Source organism: Sciurus vulgaris, assembly GCF_902686455.1.
Source record: "Sciurus vulgaris genome assembly, chromosome: 15".
Classification (NCBI taxonomy): Eukaryota; Metazoa; Chordata; class Mammalia; order Rodentia; family Sciuridae; genus Sciurus; species Sciurus vulgaris.
In genome coordinates, this window is record NC_136476.1 from 83,776,473 (window position 1) to 83,790,594 (window position 14,122).

At 46.2% G+C, this 14,122-nt stretch overlaps 1 protein-coding gene and 1 long non-coding RNA gene across 13 annotated transcripts in view; one reads left to right on the forward strand and one right to left on the reverse strand.

The window, feature by feature from the left end:
• Positions 1-14,122, reverse strand: part of LOC306645526 — a 187,121-nt gene that overhangs the window by 57,531 nt on the left and 115,468 nt on the right. The gene's annotated exons all lie outside the window — the stretch shown is intronic.
• Positions 2,836-14,122, forward strand: part of ODF2 (outer dense fiber of sperm tails 2) — a 37,697-nt gene continuing 26,410 nt past the window's right edge. For 2 of the 12 annotated variants that reach the window (XM_079113426.1, XM_079113430.1), the window contains exons 1-5: positions 2,847-2,973; positions 4,011-4,245; positions 5,784-5,874; positions 7,074-7,190; positions 7,455-7,580. In XM_079113426.1, the coding sequence (XP_078969552.1) occupies positions 4,214-4,245; positions 5,784-5,874; positions 7,074-7,190; positions 7,455-7,580 (366 nt within the window). In that variant the 5' untranslated portion in view covers positions 2,847-2,973; positions 4,011-4,213. Of the gene's footprint in view, positions 2,974-4,010; positions 4,246-5,590; positions 5,875-7,021; positions 7,191-7,228; positions 7,319-7,454; positions 7,581-14,122 lie in introns of those variants that run through there. The other 10 variants (XM_079113431.1, XM_079113428.1, XM_079113432.1 and 7 more) reach the window with 10 other exon arrangements.

Sequence of the window (14,122 nt, forward strand, 5' to 3'; positions counted from 1 at the left end):
AAACAGGGGCTGGGGATATATGGGGATATAGCTCAGTTAAAAAAACAAATTGCATGGGCTGGGTTGTGGCTCAGTGGCAGCATGGTTGCCTGGCATGTGTGATACCCTGGGATTGATCCTTAGCACCATGTACAAACAAAACAAAGGTCCATCAACAACAAAGATAATAAGTTGCAGTGGCAGAGCAGCAGGGGTTATATTTAAAACATAAAGTAGTTCACTGTTATAGTAGTACAAGCACAGAAGCCTCATCTGGCTGGTACCTTCTTTACCTTGGACATGTATACACTTCTACTAGAACAGCTGCAAGACCACAACAATGCTTTGAAAGCCACTGACTCAGAGTGGTTTGCATTCAGAAAACATGGTCTAGCAATCCAAAGTAATATCAAAATAACTCAAGTTTTTTACTTGCATGTCTTGTTCTTTTTCTTTTCTTTTTGGTACTGGCATTGAACCCTGGGGTTCTTTACCAATGAGCTATATCCCCAGCCCTTTTTTAAATTTTGAGACAGGGTCTCACTAATTTTCTAAGGTTGGCTTCAAACTTGCAATCTTCCTGCCTCAGCCTCCAGAGTCACTGGGATTACAGGTGTGTACCATCTTGCCCAGCTACTTACATTTTTTTTTTTTTTTTGCAGTGGGTTGAGTACCAGGGATTGAACTCAGGGACACTAGATCACTGAGCCACGTTCACAGTCCTATTTTGTATTTTATTTGGAGACAGGGTCTCACTGAGTTACTTAGCGCCTCGCTTTTGCTGAGGCTGGCTTTGAAATCGTGATCCTCCTGCCTCAGCCTCCTTAGCCGCTGGGATTACAAGTGTGAGCCACTGAGCGCGGCACTTGCATTTTTTACAGTACAAAAGGAACAGACACCAAGACCACAGTTCTACTTTTAAAAATCCCGCTTTTCTTCCCCATCCCATGCCCTTCATACACTTACAGGTATCCCTGAGCCCCTGTCTTCAGCACCACTCCCCCGAAAATTTCCCTGATTCCAGCTTCTGAGGGATTTCCCTCTTCTTCCTCCCTCTCACTCATCTTGTGTACTTGTAGAGTGTGTGTGCTGGCAGTGGGGTGATTCTTGATCACAAAACCCCAAAGAACTGCACTGACAGGGGAGAATTTTTTGTGTTTTATTACCAGGGATTGAACCCAGTGAGTCACATCCCCAACCCTATTTATTTTTAATTTTGAGACAGAATCTTTCTAAGCAGCTGAGAATGTTGCTAAATTGCTGAGGCTGGCCTTGGACTTGTGATCCTCCCGCCTCAGTTTACCCAGTCCCTGGGATTATAGGCATGAGCCACCATACCCAGCAGGGCAAGATTCTTGTTATATGGTGGTGTTAAGAGGATGAAACCACCATATACATAATTCCTTTAGAAGGTGGGGAGGGGAAAACTTTAATAATTTTTTCTGGCTACATCATAATATCAGGGATGGGCTCCCTTGGAGACTGATCAGATGTCTGGATTTAAATGACCCTGCAATGGGCTTAGCACATAACACAGACTTGACAAATATCAGTTCAATGAATATGGGAACACTGAGAATTGGTCAATTCTGTTTTGGGGGTAGCGAAGGGACATGCTTACAGAGATGTTTGCCCTAGGCCTTGAAGCAGGAAGTTTATCTTAGGTAGCAAGAAGCACATTTCTATTCCTGATAGGTAAGGATAGGGAGGTTAAGGGAATTCCACTTGACTTTTTTTTCTGTATGAAAAAGATTTTGAGTATGGGATGGGGAAGAGGAAAAGATTTGAAAAGGTCACTGTTGGGAGGGGTCTAGGGACAAATAGAACAATTGCTGGATTGTGGCCTGTATATCAACTGAGGGTGGAGGTAATGACTAGTGGACTTGAGTTTTGCAGAACCTCATGTAATTGGGTTACAGGAGGGATTGTGGAACCACTGATTATTAAACGTGGGGTGGGAAAAATTAATGGGTGGAGGAAGTGAGGAGGGCTCCCGTGCACTGAAGAACAAATACTGTATGGTAGATGGTGAAGTTCATGAAGGCAGAAGATCAGGTTATGCATGGAAGAGAGGTACGCTGGAATTTAAGATTTTGGCTGGAATAGTCGTGTCACCCTAGAGGTGCATGGCTAAGGGGCCGGGGAAGGTCGCTGAATTAAGGAAGCCAAGGAACCAAGGCCTGGTGGCCCTAAGCTTGTTAAAGTCTCCCAGAATCCAGGGCGGCACTGTGAGCCACGTGACAGCCCCCCACGATTGGCTGACAGTGAAGCAGAGTTGAGAAGATGGCGACCCACCATAAACCTCATCATAATAGGTCTGTACAGAGAGCGGCCTACAGTGTGCAAGAGAGCAGCGAGGGGCAAGGGGAGTTCCGACCGTTCCTCTTGTATGGGCAAAGGCGGAGGCGGTGTGGGAGGGCGGCAGAGTGTGGGCAGATGTGCACACTGTGGACAAGTCCACCTGTGGACTGGGCACAGGGATGGACTTCCAGAAGCAGCGCGCAGCCTCGGCGGACTAACTTGTTCTTGGACCCTCTGGGCCTGGTTTCCTAGGATGAATCCCAGGGAGCGCGTGAGGCTTGGATGATGAATTCTGGGAATCCGGCAGACCCGAGGCAGGGAAAATGGCGGAGTGGGCAGCGGGTCCCTAAACCGATGGGCAAGACCCAGCAGGCCCGCTGGAGGCGTACGCGCTCTCCCTGGCGACGGGACGCCGTGGCCCGGAAGTGGGCGGCAGCGTCACTAGGGGCGGGGCATCATCTGTGACGCCCGGGGCTGGGTCTAAATGGCGAAACCCGAGCGGCTTCCGGGGGGGGTTTGAACTGGCCAATGGGCGAAGCCTGCCGACCGGGTGTCGGAAAAGGAGGCGGAAGCGGGGAGGAGCCGCCGCCGGAGCCGGCTTGCATCCGCCGCGGCGTCTCCATGGCACGTCCCTGGCCACCGACTTCAACGACTTCATAAGGAGGGTTTCTGGGCGCAGCCGTGTCGCTCCTGGTGAGAGGCCGCCGGCAAGCGGGACAGAGCGCTCCGGGTGTCCCCGCGGCAAGTCGCCCGTTCCCGCCCCTGGCGCGGCCGACCCCCGCGGGTCCTCCGGCGGGTCCTGCGGTTCCCCGCCGGTCGCGCCGGGTCTGGGCCTCTGGCGCGCTCGTCCCCTCCTGTCAGAACCCGGCCCCGCCCCGCCCACCGGCGCGGGGCTTCTCCTCCCGCTAACGGGCGGGCCGGCCGCCTAGCTCCTCTCCCGGCCGTCGGCGGGGCTCTGCCCCCCTCCTCTGCTGCCCTCGGGCAGGGCTTCGCCCCTTTCTCTATGGGCAGAAACTGGTTCCCTCTTGCCCGCTGGTGGGTGGCCGTCCCTTCCATCCACGTCGGAGGCTGGCCCCTCGCTCTCTTGCCCGTCGGCGGGCATCGCCCGGTCACTTCTTCCTCCCTGCGGGCCTCAGCAAAGCAGTTAGGCGTGGGCAGCTCGGTCCCCTGACTTCTCCTCCGGGCCGCCCAGGGGCCTCACCCGGCGTGCCGCCCGCTGCCTGCACAGCCCGGCGTCTAGTCCTTCTAACTGGGATTAGCCCCAGCCGGCTTCTGCTGCGCCTGGGGGGCGCGGTTCCCCAGCAGTTCCCGGTGCCCACTCGCGGCCGAGCTGCCCCTGGCCCCGAAGCCTCCGCGCTCCCGCCTCAAATACTATTGGTCCTCCCGGGTATCTGTTCTGCCGGGAACGCCCCTTCTCCTAGGAGACAGTTGCCCCGGCCCCGCCCCAATATCCCTCCAGCTCCCTGCCGGGTTCCCGCCCCTTGGGGGCCCACTTGGGGCCTAGCGGTTCTCACCGGCCCTCCTCGCACGCCAGCCAGCCCTCAGGTTTTTCCCCTGGTAGTCACCCACCCTCCCTTCCGGGCGGGGTCCGGGCATGGGATCCTTTCCCTCGGAGCTCCACCCTCCCCCTCCCCTACCCGGGCAACCGAGCTCCCCTCACCTGCCTACCGGCTGCCCACCTGGCGCCCTGCAGGTTGCTCAGCCTCTCCTATCTCCCCCCACTTTGGCAGGACAGTTGCTGTGCGACTTGGACAGTAGAGGAGCGCCTCCCAAGTTTTCATCCAACTGCCACCCCCCAAGCTTCCACCCTCCTCCCCTCAGAGAGGACGTTTGATGCCGGGCCCCTGAGATTCTCATTGACAAGCCCCTCTGGGTCCCCCTGAGCAGAGCCTGCTGACCCAATTGCCCACCTTTGCGGCTTTGATGCCTAGCCATGTCTGCCTCATCCTCAGGCGGCTCCCCCAGGTACTGCCAATGTGGGGGGTACCTCTGCCACAGGGCAGGGAAAGGTGGTCAGGGGTCCCCTGGCAGGCTTGCAGGAAGCTTCTTTTTTTCAGCTTCCCTGTTCTGTGTACTGAAAATCTGAACTCAAACACTTAAAAATCATTTTTAAAGGGGAGGAGGAAAGAAATGAACACACACCGTCCCACCTTTGCTTCCCCTTCTCCCTTCCCCAAGTGTCGCAGCTTCCTGGTAGCAAACAGGGTCACCCTTGTTGTCTTAGGAGTACTAAACTCTGAGCGTTTTTTAAAGGATGCCTGCTGTAAATAAGTATGATGTTGGAGGAGGATGCATAGTTAACAAGTTGCTGATGGAATCCAGGTGGCTTGATGGCCTTTCCCAAAACTTGGTTTTTAAGTGGACAGAAATGTTGTGGGGGAGGGGCTGCCTTCCCCTTTGGTGTTCCTTGGCTAAATGATTAGTAGAGCTTAATAAATATTTTTTTCCATTTTTTTAACCCAAGGTGTGACATACAAATAGCAAAGAACGCATGTCACAGTGCTTGATTATTTTTATGTTGCATTATTTCCCCCAAGAACTTGTAGAGGAGGGCAAGATGATATTTGGGGATGTCAGGAAACAGTGGGATGGATCAAATGATCATTCCAAGACTCCGCTTATCTTGGAATTACATGTACTGCCAGATTTTGGAGTAGATTCAACTTTTTTTTGTCTTTGCAAGTCTGGTGCTGGGCTATCTGTGTATTAGAAAGGTGAATTACACAGGACATAAAGAAAAACAATCCCCTTCTCCCTTGTTCTTTGACCCTTAGTGTAGCAGGTGGAATATTTTGGAAAGTAGGTACTTTTTCATCCTCTTGGGTGAATATCTGAGCCTTAATTTTGAGCTTGAGTCACAGTGACTTTGTTCCTCAACTGAAAGTGCTGTTCTCTTTCTCTCTCTTTTTTTTTTTTTTTGGGGGGGGGTACCCAGCGTCGCTTAACCACTGAGCCACATCCTCAGCCCTTTTCAATGTTTTATTAGAGAAAGGGTTGTTGCTGAGTTGCTCAGGGCCTGGCTAAGTTGCTGAGGTTGACTTTGAACTCACAATCCTTCCTCAGCCTTCCCAGTCACTCTGGCTCTGTTCTCTTTGTGTTATTCATTCACTGAGTGTTTCTCCAGAGCGACATCAGCTCCAGGCACAATTCTGGGGATTGTCACATCTGTCCAAAGTAGCACCTTTGCTGGTCTCAGATGCTGCCTGCTTTTTGTCACCTAACAGGCTGACAGCTAAGCTTCTCAGCAAAAGGTCACAATACATGTGATGCGATGGCAGGTTAAAAAGGCCAGCTATCCAAATGCCCTTCACCCTGTTTCCATCCTGCTGTTAGGCACACCATGAGTGTGTGGTGCTCGTTTTCAGGGAGCTGAGGGATTCTAGACTGGCTCTCCTGGCTGTGAACTCGTTAGGCATCACATGCAGTGTATAGTCTTCAGAGATTTAAGAAAAAAGAAAGACCTAGTTTTCTGCTTATAATCTGGTTCTTGTGCCCGGGTACAGGTTTCCATCGTGTGGGAAGAACGGAGTAACAAGTCTCACGCAGAAAAAGGTCTTGAGAACACCTTGTGGCGCACCCAGTGTAACTGTGACGGTAGGTGACATGAGCAGCCCTCTCCGGTCTGTGACCCACCCAGAAATGCTTCTGCACACCTTTCCCTAGGAACTCTGTACCATGCTGTTGTGGCCCAAATATTCTGCATAGTGCTATTGTGCATACCCTGCTGATTTTACTATTTTTTCCCCCTGTGATAAGCCTGCCACGTGTGAGAGGTTCATCTTAACATTGTCCTTCCAGGCAAATTCCAAAATCTTAGGACAGCTATTTGAAAAAAGGAAAGGAAAAATAAATATCTAAAAAATTTTATTTTTTTGTTTTTGCAGTGTTGGGAATTGAACTCAGGGCCCTGCATATGTGAGGCAAGTGCTCTGCCACTAAGCTATATCCCCATCCCCTAGAAGAAAATTTTAAAAAGATTGAGGGGAGGGGATAGGAGCAGGCAGTAGGCACAGGTATGTAGCTGGGATTCTTCCCTTCTCATCTTTGGCATTTCTGCTGACTTTCTTTTTTTTTTTTTTTTTTACTGTGCTGGGGATTGAACCTGTGGCCTTGTGCTTGTAAGGCAAGCACTCTACCAACTGAGCTATATCCCCGGTCCTATTTTTTTTTAATACATATATTTTTATATTAAATAATTTTTTTAGATTTTGATAGACCTTTATTTTTATTCATTTATTTATATGCAGTGCTGAGAATTGAACCCAGTGCCTCACACATGCTAGGCAAGCGCTCCCCCACTGAGCCTCAACCCCAGACCCTGGCTTTCTATTTTAAGTCTCTTACCTGCCTGCTATCTGATTATTGTGCATCCTAACCATTTTGTGTATTTTCCATGCTAATCTGCATGCACTGTAGAAGGATCCACCTGCTTTCTAGCTGAGCTACACCAAATCGGAGAAGGAGCTCTGCATTCTGCCTGGCTTGGAAGGCAGTTCAGCTCAAGGGGACCTAGGGTCTACATTTGGGCTCCCTCATAGAACTGGTGGGTCTTGCAGACCCCTCTCTTGGGTGAACCTGGGTCTTCCTGGTGGTCTTCAGCTAGGATCTCTGTGGGAGCCTGCCGAATGATACTCCTGCCTTGGTTCCTGCCTGCATGCTAGTAGTTGGTAGCTGTCCTGCTCGCTTGGTGGCTAGGCTTTCATTGGTCCCCAGAGACTGTGAGCTCTATTTTTATGCCCAGTTTACTCGTCCACAGATCAACCTTTTTTGTGTTGCTCTCCCCTGCCTGCCAGAAGCAAACCATGAAGGACCGCTCTTCAACTCCCCCCTTACATGTTCACGTGGATGAAAACACCCCTGTCCATGTCCACATAAAAAAACTCCCGAAACCACCAGCGACCAGCACCCAGGTAGGAGCATGCCAGCGGGCGAGGTAACAGCTGTGGATCAGGGTGCTACCTCCCGGCCCAGCCTCCTCGTGTGCTTCTAACTCCAAAGGTTGGAAGACTATTCCAGAAGTCACTTGCCTGGTTAGAAGGTAGGCGCCTGTTATTTGGCAGCAACAGCAGTAACCTTAGTCAGGAGAGGTGCCCCTGCAGAGTTGGAGGTGGATGCCACCAACATGACACTGCAGCTGGGCATGGCGGTGACCCTGGGTTTGTCCCTTTCAACAGAAATCTCATAAGCGCGGAATGAAAGGGGACACCGTGAATGTGCGGCGGAGTGTCCGGGTGAAAACCAAGGTACCTTGGATGCCCCCTGGAAAATCATCTGCCCGTCATGTGGGATGCAAGTGGGAGGTAGGCTCATTCTTGTTCAGGCTTTTCTTCTCGGACTGGTCAGATTCTAGCAGGCCTGAAACTCGGTGTGACTCAGGGTCATCTGTGGCTGCTGGAGACATCCTAATAGGCCATGTTTACCGAGCACCTTGCTAAACCCTGAAGTATGCGGCTCTTCTCAAGTCCTTACAATACTGCTATGTGGTAGGTTCTGCTTTCCCAGGTTAGAAATTAGGAAACTGTGTTCAGAGAGAACTGATTTATTTATTCCAGAGAAAATAGCAGAGATGAAGTTAAGACTCAGGGTGTCTCCTTCTAGAGGCTAGACTTGTAGCCTCTGCTTTGCATGTGAGAAGCCATGTATATTTCCTCATGTATCTTTTATAGTACCTGGAGTAATATACAAAGCAGTACATACACACATCAGCATATACCTATCTAAGAACATATTGCCTCTTTGAAGGAAGTCCCTATTAAAGACCATAGTGGTATCCCAAAGATGCCACTTTTCAAAACCACTTTTGGAAGTGTCCTGGGGAATAATTATCTTCAGTAATAGTGACTAAGAGAACTAGTGTCTTTTTTTTTTTTTTTTTGTCAGTCACATGTTAACATGTTTTGTTTTTCTCTTTCACCCACCCACTATCTACCTATCCATCCGTTCACCCTTCCATCCATCCATCCATCCGTTTATCTGTTCAACTACCTATCACCCACTCTCTACCATCTACTTAACCCACCAGTCCACCAACCCATCCATCCATTATCTATTCATGCAGTAATTCAGCACATATTTATTGAGAGTCACACCATGTACTACTGGACATTGGGGTTACAGCTACAAACTGGACAGATGTCTCTTTACTCTTACTTTCTCATCAATTGTAACCAAAAGACTCAATGATAAGACAGGGCTAAGAGCCTTTTGGCTGTGTTTTGAAGAAAGATCTCTTTTTTTTTTGGTGGTGCTAGGGATCGAACCCAGGGCCTTGTGCTTGCAAGACAAGCACTCTACTGACTGAGCTATCTCCCTAGCCCAAGATCTCATTATTGGGACAAGTGAAGACCTTAGGACTGCTTTGCTGAGGCTTTATTTATTTTGAAGTTTCATTCTTTTTCCTACAGTTTGTTGCCTTTTTTTTTTTTTGGTACCAGGGATTGAACTTTAGGGGTGCTTAACCATTGAGTCACATCCCCAGACTTTTTATTTTATATTTTGAGACAGCATCTTATTAAGTTGTTTAGGGCCTCACTAAGTTGCTGAGGCTGGCCTCAAACTTGTGATCCTTTTGCCTCAACCTGCCAAGTTGCTAGTATTCCAATTCTGCACCACCGTGCCAAGCTACTTTTTTTTTTTTTTTTGACAGTAATAGAAATTGAACCCAGGGCCTTGTACATGCTAGGCAAGTGCTCTGCCTCTGAGCTACATCACCAGCTAGTTTGTTACTTTTAAAATTAGAAATCTTTTATTTATTTATTTTTTTTGGTACCCAGGATTGAACCTAGGGGCCCTTAACCACTGAGCCACACCACCAGCTCTTTAATTGTACTTTACTTAGAAACAGGGTCTTGCTAAATTGCTTAGAGCCTCACTAAGTTGCTAAGACTGACTTTGAATTCTGGATCCTCCCAAGATGCTGGGATTATAGACATGAGTCACCATGCCAGAGTACTTTTAAAATTTTTTTTGGCAGTACTGGAAATTGAATCCAGGACCCTGTACGTGCTAGGCAAGCACTGTATCTCAGTTATATCCCCAGCCAATTTGTTACTTTTACAATTAGAAATCAAAAACAAAAGTTATATTCTGATGTTTGTAGTCATACATCATAGTTTTGACTCTTATTTACTGGTTTATCCCTAAAAGACAAAAGGAATTAGGGTAGTCAGGAATAAATGGAAAGTGTTCTGACCAGTATATGACAGATTGGAATTTGGTTGGGGCTGGGATTTAGCTCCATGGTAGAACTCATACTTAGCTTGCATGAAGCCCTGGGTTCAATTCCCAGCACCCCACCACCAAAAAAGAGAAAGGTTGGAATTAAAATGCTCTCTGACTTTTTGCACTATTCATATATCACTAATAATTATTGAAATTTAATTTGAAGATACTATTTATTTTAAAGGAAACAGACAATGGGCTATCATTTTTATTGAATAGAAAAAAGTTTAAAAGACTATAAATATCCTGTATCATCAGGCATATGGAGTTATCAAGAATCTTTTCAGACATTTTTGATGGACTTGTTAAACTGATTTGACTGTTCTGTAGGCATTTATGTAGTTGGATACTATCAATCTATAGTTCTATCCAAGAATTTTTCCTCAAAAAGCATGGAGAAGTACTGAGGTCTGTTTTTAGAACTGAGGTCTGTTTTTACTCTTTACCACTTATAGGTTACAGAAAAGTTGGAAGCAACTTAAATGTCTGTTGGGGATTTTGGTTAAATTATGATATATCCATACAGTGAAATACCTACCACACAGCCATACAAAGATATTTGAGAGTTGCTTGTACGTGATAATGAAGCACAGAGAGATATACAGCGTGTAGAGTTTGGCCCTATTTGTACAGAAAAAGGGTGTCTCTGTATGTGTATGCATGTGTTTTTATGGGCAGCATTTCTAGGAAGAAGCAGTAAGCAGTGATTACTTCTGGACTATGGCAGGCTTTTCTGTTATACTTTTATTTTTTGTATTGTGGATTGGACCCAGGAGTTTGCTCTGCTATTTTATTTTTTGTGACCTATTTAAATTTATCTATAATAAATATAATGTATTTTATAATTAAAAATGCCTTATAGGGTAGGGGTCAGGGATGTGACTGTGGTGGAGAGCTTGCCTGATGTGCGTGAGGGCCTGGGTTCAATCTCCAGCACTGAAATAAATAAACAGGTAAATAAATAAATAAAAATGCCATTTATTTATTTACTTATTCAGTACTGGGGATTGAACCCAGGGATGCTTAACCAATGAGCCACATCCCTAGCCCTTTTAATTTTTATCTCAAATCAGTTTGAGACAGGTTCTCACTGAGTTACTTAGGACCTTACTGAGTTGCTGAGGCTGACCTTGAACTTGTGATCCTTCTACTCCAGCCTCTGAGTTGCTGGGATCACAGGCCTGTGCTATTGTGTCCAGCAAAAATGCCTTTTATTTTTATTTTTTCCCTTTTTTTCTGAGGTGCCGGGGATTCACACCCAGATCGGTACACATGGGACACATGCACTCTATAAGATGAGCTATTCGCTCACAAAAAATGTCTTTTAAAAAAGTGAAAAGACTAGGTAATTTAAGTATTCATCAAAGAGATGCTGCTGGCTGTGAAAATTGACTTCCTGTTGACATGGTTTGCTAGGAATGATGATCCCCTCTGGAAAGCTCAATGCTGACTCCAGTTCTGCGGCCACAGATCCTAGAACTGGGCTGGGGAGATAGCTCAGTCAGTAGAGTGCTTGCCTTGCATGCACAAGGCCCTGGGTTCGAACCCCAGTACCACAAAAAAAAAAAAAAAAAAAATCCTAGAACTGGAGGGTCCAGAGAGGTGATTAGTCGAAGCTCGCCCAGCTGCTCAAACAGTGGCTGTCTTTTGCTTTCCCTTTTGGATCTGCCCCTTTCTACTTCCCAGTGGCGGTATGTGTTCCTAGGAAGCCCTTGCCTGACCTTTTCCATTATGAACAAAAGGAAAAAGATCCCAGGAGGTGGAAGTTTGGGGGTAGAGCTGGAAATGGAGATTAGAAGTTTCTGTGTGCATGTGGGATTCTTGTTTGAATTAATTAATTAATTAATCAATTTATTTTTATACTGGGTATCCAACCTGGAGCCTGTCCATGCTTACCACATGCTCTGCCACAGTGCTCTACCCCTAGCCCTTGTTATTATCTTTGGGAGAATGGAGATCTAGGATTTTTCTTTTCCCAGTTATTGAAAGTGATCCATTCTTCTTATGGAAATTTGTGGACATAGAAAAACATACACAATCACCTGTAATTCTATTCAGACTGGTTACCGTTATGTACAAAGTTTTTGTTGAAAACTATAGGGAGCTTGCACATCCTAAGCATATCGCTCCATGCATCTCTCAATGCACTGGTCCAAGCTGAATGTACCTGTGCGGCCAGCCCCTGCTTCCTGGAATCTGCCCGTTGGCCTATTCTTATCACTGTCTCTTTATCACCCCAAAAGTAGCAACAGCCCTGGTTCATTTACTATTACATTTTATCCTATGCATGATTTTGTTGTTATTTTGTGATGCTGGGAATCAAACCAGGACCTAACACATGCTAGGCAAGTGCTCTACTTTTGAGCTACATCCCATTACTATTGGTTTTTAAAATAGACTTGTAGTGGGCTGGGGTTGGGCTTAGTGGTAGAGAATTTGCCTAGCACTTGTGAAGCACTGGGTTTGATTGTCAGCACCACATAAAATAAATAATAGATAAAATAAAGGCACCATGTCCATCTACAACTAAAAAATAAAATAGAGTTGTAGTTACATGTTCTGAAGTTTTCCCCTTTTCCTGATCTTTTCTTAGGGATACTCTTTTTTTTTTTTTTTTTTTTTTTTTTTTTTTTTTTGGTACTGGGGAATTGAACCCAAGGGTGCTTTACCATGAGGCCATATGCCTAACCCACTTTATTTTTTATTTTGAGACTGTGTCTCTTTTAGTTGCATAGGGCCCCATTAAGAGGCTGGCCCTGAATTTATGATCCTCTGGAGTCACTGAGATTACAGGTGTGCGCCACCCCACCTGGCTGGAATACTCATTCTTTTTGCTTTTAGAAAGAATGGGATCAGCAAGGTGCAGTAGTACATGCAGCTCTGGAGGCTGAGGCAGAAGGATTGTGAGTTCAAAGCCAGTCTAACAACTTAGCGAGGCTTTAAGCAACTCAGCAAGACCTGTCTCCAAATAAATTACAAAAAAAGGCTAGGGATGTGGTTCAGTGGTTAAGTGCCCCTGGGTTCAATCCCCAGTACCAAAACAAGAAGAAATAATGGGATCATACCTCATTCATGTTTGCATACTGCACTTTTTTTTGTTCCTGAGACGGTGTCTCACTGTGTTGCCCACCCTGATCTCAAACCTTTGGGCTGAAGTGTTCCTCCTACTCAGTCTCCCAGGGAGCTGGAACTACAAACATGTGCCACTGTAACCCATCATTGCAAGTTATTTTTATTCTATTTGAATTTTTTAAAATATGAAACACGTCACAAAGTTGCGTGTCATCCTTGCACAGTGGCCATGCTGATCTTCACTATATTGTTGTAATTTTATTTTGTTGGCAAAGCAAACAACTGCACATTATTTTGAAAGGCAGCATTCCATTACATGTACATTTGTACCATTGTGTATTCAACCAATAGTTTTTTCTCATATATTTAGCTATATCCTTGCCTTGAATTTAAATACCAACTCATGGTCTTGGTATCTTCTCTCTTTTTTTTAACACTAGGAAAGAAACACTTCTATTTATATGTACATGATAATGTGATTGGACTCTCATATCAAAGGAAAACTTGGCAAACTTTACATTTTATCTAATCTGTGATTATGATGGGATATTTGCTGGTATCTTCTCATAAAGGAAAAAGATAACATTTGAACAGGTTGTTTGAAAACAGTGAAGAAACTCTTAGTATTTTGTTGTCGTTGTTGTTCTGAGAGGGGGTGTAGCTGTGTTTTCCAGGCTGTTGTTGAACTCCCAACCTCACATTATCCTCCTTCCTTAGCCTCCTGACTAGCTGGGATTCCAGGCACAGTCTCATTATTTCTTTATCTTTTTTTTCCCCTTCAGTATTGGGGATTGAACTTGGCCTCTTGCATGCTAGGCAAGTGCTCTACTTCTGAGATACATCCTTAACCTTTTTGTATTTTAATACAGGGTCTTGCTAAGTTGCCCAAGCTGGCCTAAAATTTGCAATCCTCCTGCCACAGTCTCCTGAGCAGCCAGGCTTGCATGTGAGCACCACCGTGCCCATTTCAGTCTTAGTATTCTGTTTTTGGGGAGGGTACTGGGGGTTGAACCCGGGGGCATTTTGCCACTGAGCTACATCCCCAGTCCTTTTTATTTTTATTTTGAGACAGGGACTTGGTAAATTGCTGAGGTCTTACAAAATTGCTGAGGCTGGCCTTGAACTTAAGATCCTCTTGCTTCAGCTTCCCCAGTCACTAGGATTACAGACATGTGCCACTGCTCCTGGCTCAATCTTAGTATTCTTTATTTTTTTGGTACCAGGGATTGAACCCAGGGGCACTTAACCACTGAGCCACATCCCCAGTCCTTTTTAATATTTTATTTAGAGACAGGATCTCTTTGAGTTGCTTAGGGCCTAAGTTGCTGAGGCTGACCTTGAACTCATCATCTTCCTGCCTCAGCCTCCCAAACTGCCGGGATTACAGGTGTGCACCACCACGCCCAGCTCAGTTTTCATTTAGTATTATTAATAAGTCCCTAGAAATAAAAGCACAGGGACAAAGAGCACATGATCTTTATTAATTGTACTGAATAGGATTGCTCATATCACAATTATGTCTTATCGAACACTTCTTTTTATTCCTGAT